The sequence below is a fragment of the Phascolarctos cinereus genome, unplaced genomic scaffold (genome assembly GCF_003287225.1).
Source record: "Phascolarctos cinereus isolate Bilbo 61053 unplaced genomic scaffold, phaCin_HiC Scaffold_2;HRSCAF=192, whole genome shotgun sequence".
NCBI lineage: Eukaryota > Metazoa > Chordata > Mammalia > Diprotodontia > Phascolarctidae > Phascolarctos > Phascolarctos cinereus.
This window is the reverse complement of record NW_027555625.1, coordinates 299556410-299569251: the sequence shown is the minus strand read 5'-3', so window position 1 is coordinate 299569251 and position 12842 is coordinate 299556410. Positions and strand designations below refer to the sequence as shown.

General features: G+C 38.8%; 1 protein-coding gene across 3 annotated transcripts in view; it reads right to left on the bottom strand.

The window, feature by feature from the left end:
* The window catches only part of NR6A1 (nuclear receptor subfamily 6 group A member 1), a 281799-nt gene that overhangs the window by 222369 nt on the left and 46588 nt on the right, over positions 1-12842 (bottom strand). For all 3 annotated transcript variants that reach the window (XM_020967569.2, XM_020967571.2, XM_078150130.1), the window contains exon 2: positions 3072-3113. In XM_020967569.2, coding sequence (XP_020823228.1) covers positions 3072-3113 — 42 coding nt within the window. The remainder of the gene's footprint in view (positions 1-3071; positions 3114-12842) is intronic.

The window sequence follows — 12842 nt, the reverse complement described above, 5'->3', positions numbered from 1 at the left end:
TTGATCATGGCTTTCAGATAGTCCAATAATTTTAAAATTCTCTCTCCTGGATCTATTTTCTAGGTCAGTTGTTTTTCCAATGAGATATTTCACATTGTTTTCTAATTTTTCATTCTTTTGAATTTGTTCTACTGTGTCGTGATTTCTTATAAAGTCACTATCTTCCAATTGCTCTATTCTAATTTTTAAGGAAATATTTTCTTCAGTAAGCTTTTGGACTTCCTTTTCCATTTGGCCAGTTTTGCTTTTTAGGGCATTCTTCTCCTCATTGGCTTTTTGGACCTCTTTTGCCATTTGGGTTAGGCTATTTTTTAAGGTGTTATTTTCTTCAGTATTTTTTTGGGTCTCCTTTAGCAGGCTGTTGACTTGTTTTTCGTGATTTTCTTGCATCACTCTCAGTTTTTCCTCTACTTCCCTTACTTGCTTCTCAAAATCCCTTCTGAGCTCTTCCAAGGCCTGGGACTGATTCATATTTTTCTTGGAGGCTTTGGATATAGGAGCTTTGACTTTGTTGTCTTCTTCTGGTTGTATATTTTCATCGTCTTTTTCACTAAAGTAAGATTCTATGGTCTGACTTACATTCTTTATTATTAAAGGGATCGTTGTTTAGTATAAAAATAGTAGCAGTTGATCATGTCAATATGACTTCAAACAGATCATTCCTTTTTGACCCGATTATTGGACTGGCAGAGGAAGTGAATGCTCTAATTTTATCTAGATTCAAAGGATGAGGCAAAGTCTCTCATGTTCATTTTATGTAAAAGAGAGATGTGAGTCTTATGGTAGTAAAGTTAGGTGGATTCAGAACTAACTCTGTGACTAGACCTAAAGAGGGGCCATTACTGGTTTGATGTCATCTTGAGAAAAGGTCTCTGGTAAAATACCCAGGGAATTAGGCCCTGTGGTGGTGGTGGTTGTTCTTGTTTTAACACTTTTATCAGGGACTTTGACAAAGGAATATATATTTATCATATTTGTCAGTGACATAAAACTAGTATGACAGCTAACACTATGGCTAACAGTCAAGATCAAAAATATCTTGGAAAGTTAGAACTTTGGGTCAATTATAATAGGAAGAAACATAGTTGGAATAAATGGAAAGAATTATACTTGGCTTAAAAATTACCTGCCATACCAGGTGGAGGAGGCATGGCTGTAGAGCAGTTAATCTGGAAATACCTTAAGGGTTTTCGTGTGCTACAAGCTCAGTGTGGGTCAGTAGAATGACACAATACCCCAAAAAGCTAATTCAGTCTCAGGTTGCATTAAGAAAGGTATTGTGGCCAGGACTAGGGGAGGCAGTGTTAGTTTCAACCTCAAAACATATCCAGAATATTCTGTTCTGTGTTGGACACATTTCAGGAAGGGCATCAACAAGATGATGTGTAACCAGGATGGTAAATGGCTATGAAATCATGTAATATACAGGGTGAAGTAACTGAGAATTATCTGTAGAAAATATGGGGGGAATGGTTGCCTAGATTGTATCTATCTTCAACATTTGAAGGATTGTCATGGGAAAGGGAATTAGACTTGAGACTTGTTCATCTTGGCCTTAGAAGGCTGAATTATGAACAATGAGAAGGAAGTTAGAAAGAGGGAAAATTTGGGCTTGACATAAGGAAAAACTAGAGCTATTTAAAAATGGAATGGAATGTCTCTTAAGGTATTAGATTTCCCTTCAAGGGAGGTCTTTTGTTTTTTAAGCTGGATGTTTATTTTTCAGGTATGTCGTAGAAAGGATTCTTATTTAGGTACAGCTTAGGCTAGATTAGATGGGCTCTAGGGGTTCCCTTCCCACTGAATTCTGATTTTGAGTCACTCTCCATCTTGTAAAGACAAGCAATGATATGGAAATCATTATTTCCTGAGGTAGCACGCTCCACTGTTGGCCAGCTCTGTTAGAAAGTTGTTCCTTTTACTAAACAAAGTCTACTTTCCCTTAACTTCTACCTATTTCTGCTAGTTATTTCTGCTATCCTGATAGCACAGGATAACATAAATATGCAATATGCTTAGGAAAAAAAATCTTAATTTGGATTTGCAAAGCATGCATAGACAATTACCTATTTTTAGTGCAATCATAGTTCTAAAAGGGACCTTAGAGCTAAGACACAGATTTTGGCTTAAGATAAGGAAAAACTTCTTTAAAATTACAATTTCCAAAAATAGAATGATCTACCTCAGGAGGTAGTAAATTCCTCAATCCTGGAGATCTTCAAGTACAAGTTGGTCTTAGAGGTGAGTTAAACTAGTTGACTTCTGATGTGGCTTCCAACTTTGAGATTCTATATTCTAAACTGTAAAGAGGTATGATTCCCCTATGACATTTCTAGTTTTACAAACACACACACATGCACACACACAAAGAGCTATTTTCTCCTAAGATATACTAGCTGAAACTCTGATGAACAAAAACGGCAGACAACTCTTGAAAATTTTGAAACAATTTATTTTAAATGACCTTAGGGGAACCAAGAGAGACAAGGGGGGAAAACAGTCATGTTTCATGACTCATGATATTAACTATTTAATAATGAATCAAACAAAACCAATTGAGCTTCAAAAGATAATGCACACAATGCTTCATCATATCACCAAACTCAAATTTCTGATTTACACACATGTATTGCTAAAAGAAATGCAAGAGGTAAGGGGTAGAAAAGTCAGGGAAAGGAGGTATAAGAGAAACAATTTGAAGCAAGGTCAAGGAAAATTCATTTCAAACATTGACCATTGTAGAGGAAATGTTATAAAGGTATTTATTGCCTCATGTACAGGTTACACTATCATGATCTCTATGAGGCCACTATGACCCTGGGATTCCAAGATTCTCAAATGTTGTTGAGGCAGTTTAACAACTTAGTTTAGCTTCAGATTAAAAACATATGCCTTTTAACAAGTTGGCCAACATATATGAATGGTTTGTTAAACCATCTTGGGCTGTTGGGAGGAAGAGGGAGAGAAGACTGGCACACAGATACAAAATACATATGAATGAACATTCAGGTTCCCACAATCTCTATTTTTTTTTTTAGAAAACTACAGGGACATTGATGAGTAGGACTTACTATTAGTTGGGTCGTGATCAACTGAGTCATCCTGACAGAACCCTAGGGAAAAAGAAAAAAGAAAAAACAGCATTTATGATCTCTCAGTTAATTCTAACCTGCCTTCAAACAGAAAATATTTAGTCACCTGCAAATCTAATGAATGTCAGGAATCCATTCAAGGCTGCTCATGTGTTACCAAAATCAATCTATCCTAAAAGATGTCATGATGGTGTAGAAAGCACACTGGGTTTAGAGTTAGGAGCTGATATCTGGAATCTTGGTTTCCAAATTGTAGTAGTTACATGACCTGGGATGAGTTATATCACCTCTCTGAATCTCAGTACCTTTGATCTGTAAATGAGGGCAATCATACTTACACCACTTACCTCACAGAATTTTGAGGAAAGCGTGTTGCATTTTCACCAGCATCCTCCAAACCTGGAATTCTCGCCCTCCTCATCTCTGCCTCCAAGCTGCCCTGGCTTCTCAAGCCTCCGCTGAAATTCTACCTTCTCTAAGAAGCCTTTCCCAGTACCCTTTAATGCAATGGGCCTTTCTTCTGAGACTACCACCAGTTTATGCTACATATATCTTGGTTATACACAATAGTTTGCATTTTGTCTCCGCCATTAGTATGAGCTCCCTGAAGGCAGGGATTACTTTTGTCTTCCTTTGTATCTCCAGCACTTAGCATAGTGCCTGGCACTTAATAAATGCTTGCTGATAGGGCAGATAGGTGGTGCAGTGGATAAAGCTCCAGCCTTGGAGTCAGGAGGACCTCAGTTCAAATCCAGCCTCAGACACTTGACATTTACTAACAGCAGTATGACCCTGGGCAAGCCACTTAACCCCGACTGCCTAAGCAAAAAGTTAAAAAAAAAAAAAGCTTACTGACTTGACCAGTGTGAACTATTATTACTTTATAAACAACTTTTCTTATATTGAGCGTAGTATTCCAAATGATCATAGAAGTGTTAAAGAACATGTCTGGTATAACAAATTCAAGATGCAAGTATCTCTTATCATATCAAAACAGAGACAGAATCAAGGACATTAGGCTACTTAGAATACTGCAACTTCCCCAAAACTCAGCTCAAGTGCCATCTCCTATAAGAGGACAAACTTGACCATGCAAGTTACTAATGCCTTTTCCCCTTCCAAAATTACTATGTATGTACTTATCTGGGTATACGCTGGACTGGGTTTTTTTTTTTTTTTGGGGGGGGTCTTTGTATCCTAAGCAACTAATACAGTGCTTGGCACATTAATAGGTTCCTAATAAATACTTGTTGGACAAATATCTTAGCAGTATGATCCGTATGTCTAAATAATCTAGGAGCTAGATAATGTATAACTATGATGAACATTTCTGGAGCCTTTTTTGATCTTCTGCCCCACCCCAGTTGAAAGTAACCTTACCTAAATAGAAGTATATTAATTGTTCATGGATAGGCCAAGTAAATACAATAAAAATGACAATACCATCTGAACCAATTTACTTACTCAGTGCCATATAAACTACCAAAGGATTAATATTATATATTGTTGTTTTTGTCATTGTTTACTCATTTTCAGTAGTGTCCAGCTCTCTGTAACCTAATTTGGTATTTTCTTGGCAAAGTTACTGGAGTGGTTTGCCATTTCCTTCTTTAGCTCATTTTAGAGATAAGGAAACTGAGGCAGAGTTAAGTGACTGCCTAGGGTCACACAGCTTAGTAAGTATCTGAGGCCAGATTTGAATTCAGGAAGATGAATCTTCCTGACTTCAGGCCCAGCACTCTAGCCACTGTGCCACCTAGCTATATGGGTGCATATGGATGTATGCATATATATACACACACACATTCTCATATGCACATATATGTATGCATATATAACAAAATTCATCTGGAGAAACAAAAAGTCAAGAATCTCAAGGGAAATAATTTTTTTTAATGGTAACAAAGGTGCTTAACAGTACCAGATCTCAAACTATACTACAAAGCAATAATCATCAAAATGATTTGGCATTAATTAAAAAAAGAGGGGTCAATGAGTGGAACAGAATGAGGATACAATATACAGAAGAAAACTAATCTAGTAGTCTAATGTTCAATAAATCCTGGGTGGTCTTCTCTTCTCCCTCTCTACCTCTTCACTTGGCAATCTCATCAGCTCTAAAGGATTTAATTATCATCTTTATGCTGATGATTAATAATCTACCTTTCCTGCCTGCCCCAGTCTCTCTCCAATTTCAATCTCACATTTCCAACTGCATTTCAGACATCTCTAACTAGATGTCCAATAGTTATCTTAAACTCATTATGTACAAAACTAAACTCATTATCTTTCCCCCTAAACCATCCCCTCCTCCTAACTTCCTTATTAAAAGGCAACACTATCCTCCCAGACCCTTAGGCTCACAACCTAGGAGTCATCCTGGCTCCTCACTATCACTGACCTTGCCCCCCCTATCCATGCTGTTGCCAAGGTCTGTTGATTTCACCTTTGCAACATCTCTGGTATATGCCCCCTTTTCTCCTCTGACACTTCCACCATTCTGGTGAAGCCCCTCATCATCTCACATCTTGATTACTGCAACAGTCTACTGGTGGGTCTACCTGCCTCAAGTCTCTCCCTACTTCAATCTATTCTCTATTCTGCCACTAAAGTGATTTTTCTAAAACCCAGGTCTGATCACCAATTAATTCCAGTGGTTTCCTACTTCCTCCAAGAGCAAATACAAAATGTTCCGTTTGGCATTCAAAGACTTTTATATCCTAGCCCACTCCTACCTTTCCAGTGTTCTTACACCTTTACTCCCTAATGTGTATTCTTCTGACACTGGCCTCCTGGTTGTTCCATGAATGAACAGGGCTCTCCTTATCTCTTGACTCCAGGCATTTTCTTTGGCAGTTCCCATGCCTGGAATGCTCTCTCTCTTCTGTCTGTTCTGACTACTGACCCCCCTGACTTCCTTACTTAAATCCCACCTTCTATAGAAAGTCTTCCTTGACCCCTTTTAATTCCAGCGCTTTCCTCTCTTTTACTTACTTCCTATTTATCCTGCATATAACTTGCTTTGCATATACAGTGTTTGCATACTGTCTCCCCCATTAGATTTTATGCTCCTTGAGGAAAGGAACTGTCTTTCCCCTCTTTTTTTATTCATTGCGCTTAGTATACCGCCTGGTACATAGTGGGAACCTAATAAATATTTATTTAACTGGGAAGCTGGTCCAACCATTCTGAGAATCAATTTGGAATTATGCTCAAAATGTACTAGTGTGCATATCCTTTAACACAGCAATACCACTACTAAGCCTATACATCAAGGAAATTCTAACAGGAAAAGGACCAATAGGGATAACAAATGTTTATAGCAGCTCTTTTATAGTGGCAAAGAACTGGAAACTAAGGAGGCACACATCAGCTGAAGAGTAGAAGAGATTACAGTATATGATTGTAATTGAATATTACAGTGTTGTAAGAAATGGCAAAAAGGATGGTTTTCAAAGAAAATTGGGAAGATTTGTATGAAGTGATGTAGGAAGATGTGAATAGAACTATGAGAACAATTTATATAAAAACAACAATTCTGTTAAGAATATTGATCAATGCAATAACCAAACATGATTACAGAAGACTGATGATGACACATGATCCCCACCTCCTGACAGAGAGATGCAGAACGCAATCTGAAAGGGGCGGAGCTAAGATGGGGGAGTAAAAGCAGTGACTTGCTTGAGCTTTCCCCCAAACCCCTTCAAATACCTACAAAAAACAGCTCTAAACAAATTCTAAAGCAGCAGAATCCACAAAAAGAGAGAGTGAAACAAACTTCCAGCCCAACACAACCTGGATGGTTGATCAGAAAGGTACATCGAGTTAGGCTGAAAGAAGAGCGCAGTACGGAGTGGGTGTGCAGGTCTCAGCGAACCTAGAGCAGGCCTCAGAGGACTGAATCTCAGGCAGCTGTAGCAGTGTCCAGACTTCTCAACTCACAAACGCCAAAGACAGCTTAGAAGGTCAGTGGTAAAAGTCTGTTTCTACGGTGAGAGAGAAGCCCGGTGTTTTCAGCCCCAGTTCCAGAGCGTGGCCCTGGGGCGGCTGCTGCCAGAGCTACTGGCCCAAGTAGCTGATCAGAGGTGGATTGCAGGGATCTCTGTGCCAGTGCTGAGGCAGGAATCTCTTGCTTTGCCGATACTTGGATCTAAGTCACAGTTCTGAGGGGCGGTCCTGGGGCAAGGAGGACAGCTGGCCTGGTGGAGCTTGTAGTGGCTGTGGAGAGGAAATTCTCCTCACAGTTCCAAGGCAGAAAAGACTGCTTATAGTCACTCCAGTGCACAGGCCAGGAAAGGAGTAAACACTCTGCCCCTTATCATACCACCTTGAAAGAACTGAAAATGTACAGGTCCCTACAAGTATCTCTGAAAACAGCTGTACAAACCCCCAAAGCTTGGGACAGTACATTCTCCACACTGGAAACAGATCTGTACCTTAATAAAGAGTTTATAACTCAAATAATTGGCAGGAATCATGAGCAAACCTCACAAGAAGTGCCAGACCATAGAATCTTTTTTTGGTAACAAAGAAGATCAGAACATACAACCAGAAGAAGACAACAAAGTCAAAGCTCCTACATCCAAAGCCTCCAAGAAAAATATGAATCAGTCCCAGGCCTTGGAAGAGCTCAAAAAGGATTTTGAGAAGCAAGTAAGAGAAGTAGAGGAAAAACTGGGAAGAGAAATGAGAGTGATGCAAGAAAATCATGAAAAACAAGTCAACAGCTTGCTAAAGGAGACCCAAAAAATACTGAAGAAAATAACACCTTAAAAAATAGCCTAACCCAAATGGCAAAAGAGGTCCAAAAAGCCAATGAGGAGAAGAATGCCCTAAAAAGCAAAATTGGCCAAATGGAAAAGGAAGTCCAAAAGCTTACTGAAGAAAATACTTCCTTAAAAATTAGAATAGAGCAATTGGAAGCTAGTGACTTTATGAGAAATCAAGACACTGTAAAACAAATCCAAAAGAATGAAAAATTAGAAAACAATGTGAAATATCTCATTGGAAAAACAACTGACCTGGAAAATAGATCCAGGAGAGAGAATTTAAAAATTATTGGACTATCTGAAAGCCATGATCAAAAAAAGAGCCTAGACACATCTTTCAAGAAATTATCAAGGAAAACTGCCCTGATATATTAGAACCAGAGGGCAAAATAGAAATTGAAAGAATCCACAGATCTGCTCCTGAAAGAGATCCCCAAAGGAAAACTCCTAGGAATATTGTAGCCAAATTCCAGAGTTCCCAGGTCAAGGAGAAAATATTAAGCAGCCAGAAAGAAACAATTCAAGTATGTGGAAACACAATCAGGATAACACAAGATTTAGCAGCTTCTACATTAAGGGACCAGAGGGCTTGGAAATTGATATTATGGAGGGCAAAGGAGACAGGATTACAACCAAGAATCACCTACCCAGCAAAACTGAGTATAATCCTTCAGGGGAAAAAATGGTCATTCAGTTAAATATAGGACTTTCAAGCATTCTTAATGAAAAGACCAGAACTAAATAGAAAATTTGACTTTCAAATACAGACTCAAGTGGAACATGAAGAGGTAAACAGGAAAGAGAAATCATAAGAGACTTATTAAGGTTGAACTGTTTACATTCCTGCATGGAAAGATGATATTTATAAGTCATGAGACTTTTGTCAGCATTAGGGTAGTTGGAGGGAAAAAAATCACATGTATGTATATATATGTATATGTACATAGATATAGATAGATAGAGGGCACAGGGTGTGTTGAAGATGAAGGGGTCATATCTGGAGAATAAAATTATGGGGTGATAGAGGATTATACTGGGAGGAGAAAGGGAGAGGTAGAATGGGGTAAATTATCTCACAAAAAAAACAAAAAAAGAAAAGTCTCTTACAGTGGAGGGGAACAGGGGAAGGTGAGAGGGAATGAGTGAATCTTATTCTCATAGGATTTGGCTTAAGGAGGGAATAACATACACACTCAATTGGGTATGGAAATCTGTCTTACCCTACAGGAAAATAGGGGAGAAGGGGACAAGAGAACAGGGGAATGATAGACAGGAGGGAAGATTGGGAAAGGGGTCAATCAGAAGCAAACACTTCTGAGGAGGGAAAGGGGCAAAAGAAAGAATAGAATAAATGGGGGGCAGGATAGGATTAAGGGAAATAGAGTTAGTTTTTCACAACATGACTACTATGGAAGTGTTTTGCATAACTACACATGTATAACCTATATTGAGTTGCTTGCCTTTTCAATGAGGGTGAGTGTCGAGGGAGGAAGGGAGAAAATTTGGAACCCAAAATTTTAAAAACACATGTTTTAAAAAAAATGTTTTCACATGCAACTGGGAAATAAGAAATACAGGAAATGGGGTACAGAAATCTATCCTGCCCTACAGGAAAATAGAAGGGGAAGGGGATAAGAGAAGGGGGGGAGAAATAGAAGAGAGGGCAGACTAGGGGAAGGGATATTGAGAATGCATGCCATCTTGAGGTGGGGGGAGGGGCAAGATGGGGTGAAAATTTGGAACTCAAAATCTTGTGGAAGTAAATGTTGAAAACTAAAAATAAATAAATGAATTTTAAAAAAGAATGCAACCTGCAAGATGCAGATACAGAATAAGACATTCAGTTTTGAACTTGGCCAATGTGGGAATTTGTTTTGCTTCACTATACATGTTTCTTACAAGGGTTTTTATCTATTCTACTTTTTCTGTGGGGGAGAGGGAGAGAAAAGGTGAGAAGCAGAAAAAGAAATGCTTATTAATTAAAAAAAAGTTTTGAAATTTTAAAAAAGTAATCTTTTCCTCCTCCTAAAGGAGAAAGAACTCCTGAAGCACTGGCACTGTACGCACATTGAGACACCAGCTATGTGACACTAAGCAAGTCACCTAACCTCTGTCTGCCTCACTTTCCTCAACTGTAAAATGGAGATAATAATAGCACCTACCTCACAGGGCTTTTATGAGGATCAAATTAAATAATATCTGTAAAGCACCTTAGTACAGTGCATGGCACTATGGTAGGCACTTATAAGTTTGTGCCCTTCCCGATCAAATTCTATGTTGCATTCTATCTACTTTTATGTGGTATGTTCCTACCATTAGATGATAAACTGACAAGCACATTTTTATTTCTTTCTTCACCCCAGCAGCAGCAGTACTTCCCTGTTAATAGTAGGCATTTAATAAATATTTGTTAAAATTAAATTGGTCAGACATACCCTGATCTGAAATGCTATGGCTTTGACAGATTTCTCCAAAAGTCAGGATATCCCAAGTTATGTAAGCTCCTTGAAGGCAGAGACTGTTTTGCTCATCTTTGTATTCCCACCACCCAGAACAGTGCTTTGGCTCTTACTAGGTGCTTAATAAATGCTTGCGGAATTAAACTGCTAGCATCCCTACATCCCTACAACCAAAAAGTCACCAAAGTCTTTCTTGAAGGTAACTAGTCTCACATGTTAGCAGCCCATGATGTAAGTACTTCCTTTCATTTGATCTCAAACCATTTTCTTCAGGCTTTACCAGGTAGCCCTCAGAATTGAACATTCTGGGATTTCTGGAATCAGTTTGGGTTCATCCTTTTTATGTCCCACTTTTTTTTTTTTGGACTCCATCTTCCTTTCAGTTCCATGCTTATTGTCAAGAATTCAGGAAGCCTGAAGGAGACTGGCGGAAAGTAATTACATTTGACTTACATATGGACAACAGTAGGTCAAATGCAATATACCACAATCTAGCTCTTCTCCTTAAACAAAACCACAGGCAGATGTTCAACAGCAGAAAGAACTTAAAATTAAGTTACAAAATGACTTTTAACTGCCAAAAAACTGCCAAAAATTAACTAATCATTATGTCCTATTAAGGTGGTGAGATTTTGGCAGGGTGGATTCAATATTGAAAAAACAAGATGCCAAAATCAAATGTCATTTGATTTATTGAAAGTAGAAGCCAAAATCTTTTAAGACTTCCCAGAACACCATCATAAGGGCCCCAGAAAACATCCTAAGCCATCAAATCAAAACACGAAATAATCTGAGAAACAATGCTGTTACCTTAGGATTTCTGGTTAATCATTAAGTCAGAAAGGAATACAAACAAACTATATACATCTTCTGCCCTAGACTATATATAGCTTCTGAAATGTAACAACCATTGCACCAGCCCTGAAGTCAGGAGGACTTGAGTTCAAATTTGCCCTCAGACACTTGAAACTTACTAGCTGTGTGACCCTGGGCAAGTCACTTAACCCCAATTGCCTAAAAAAAAAAAAAAGGAAAGAAATGTAACAACCACTCACAAAATGGAAGGGGTTTTTCGAGCACTTTTTTTTAAACTATCAGAGCTGGAAAAGACCCTAGGATCAAAATGCTGAAACCAGAAGAAAGCTTAGAGATCACCTACTCCAATTCCCTTATTTGACAAATAAGGAAGCTGAGGACCAGTTAGAGTAAGGCGCTTGCCCAAAATCAACCAAGAAAGAAAATAGAACAAATGTCACCTCATTGCTTCAGGGCATTTTGCACAACAGCAGGCTTTACCCCAGCAAAAGATTCCAGCTTCTCCCACTTAGCTGGCAAAGTTCCCTTTTCCTCCTGGGGCTAAGGGGAAGATGCTCTACACCATAAAGTTCACACAACAGTAGCAGTAAAATTCTCTAGTATTTTCAGGTTTTCAGAGCACTGTCATCACAATTATCCTCTGAGACCCTGAGTCCAAGCATCCTATTGAACAGATGAAGCTCAGAAAAAAAACCTGATTTGCCCCCTAAATCTCTGCCCAAACAGCAGAGGAGCCAGGAATGGGAATCAGGTCATATTAAATGTCTTCACTCCATTTTGATTTTCACTACAACAAAGTAGGTCCTAATACAATTCAGCATCCACAAGTTCTTGAATACACAGCACCCACTCTCACTGCTGATGACTGGGGGAGGGGGGTTCATTTGTTGTAAATGCTCTGGTTTCTGGAGTCGTTTTCTTTAAGTCAAAAGCAGAATCTGCCTCAGGTACACACTTCTCAGTTCCCTGGGCAAGAAAGAACAGTCAGGGACTCCTGCTCCTGGGATTGGTTGTAGTGATTGTTGTAAAAAATTCAATATATTTTTTTCCTACAACAGGTTTCATGGAGTGTCATGTCCCTCTTAAGTCAACATCTTAGGGCTAAAGAGTACAGTTGCTCAGATGATTCTGACTGTAAACACTGCCTGAATGAACAACTGACTCCAAAAAAGTCCTACTGATATGTTTTATTTCTGTTTTGGATGTTATTTATTAGGTTCTCTTGGGAGACAGTTAAATTACTGAATCAAACTAATTAGGTTCTGGGCCCAGTTCATTCATTAAGTCATTATACGACCACAGGCAAGTTGCTTTCCTTTTCTAGCCTTAAGTTTCATCTGAAGTGACTGAACCCCTTAGGAAACCTCTAAATGTCCCTTTCAGCTATCTCAGTCTTTTTCAAATTATATACTCTAAGGTCCCTTCAAAAGATAACATGTTATATGTATGTGACCCTGCTCCTGACTGTTCTCTCCTCTCTACCTAGGATGAAACCCTATTAAGACTAGAATTCTAAGAGGTTACTACTCCCCTTCATGACTCTCAGGGAAGAATTCCACCTCCTGATTCTCCCAATTTCTTTCTCTACCAACTCCAGTCACCTTCTCACCCTGGAAAAATCCCCTGCAGCCCCTTCTTATGATTGGCCAGTTCCTCCTGACACCTCCATTTTAAGGAAGTACCTAGGCCAACTATATTCATTT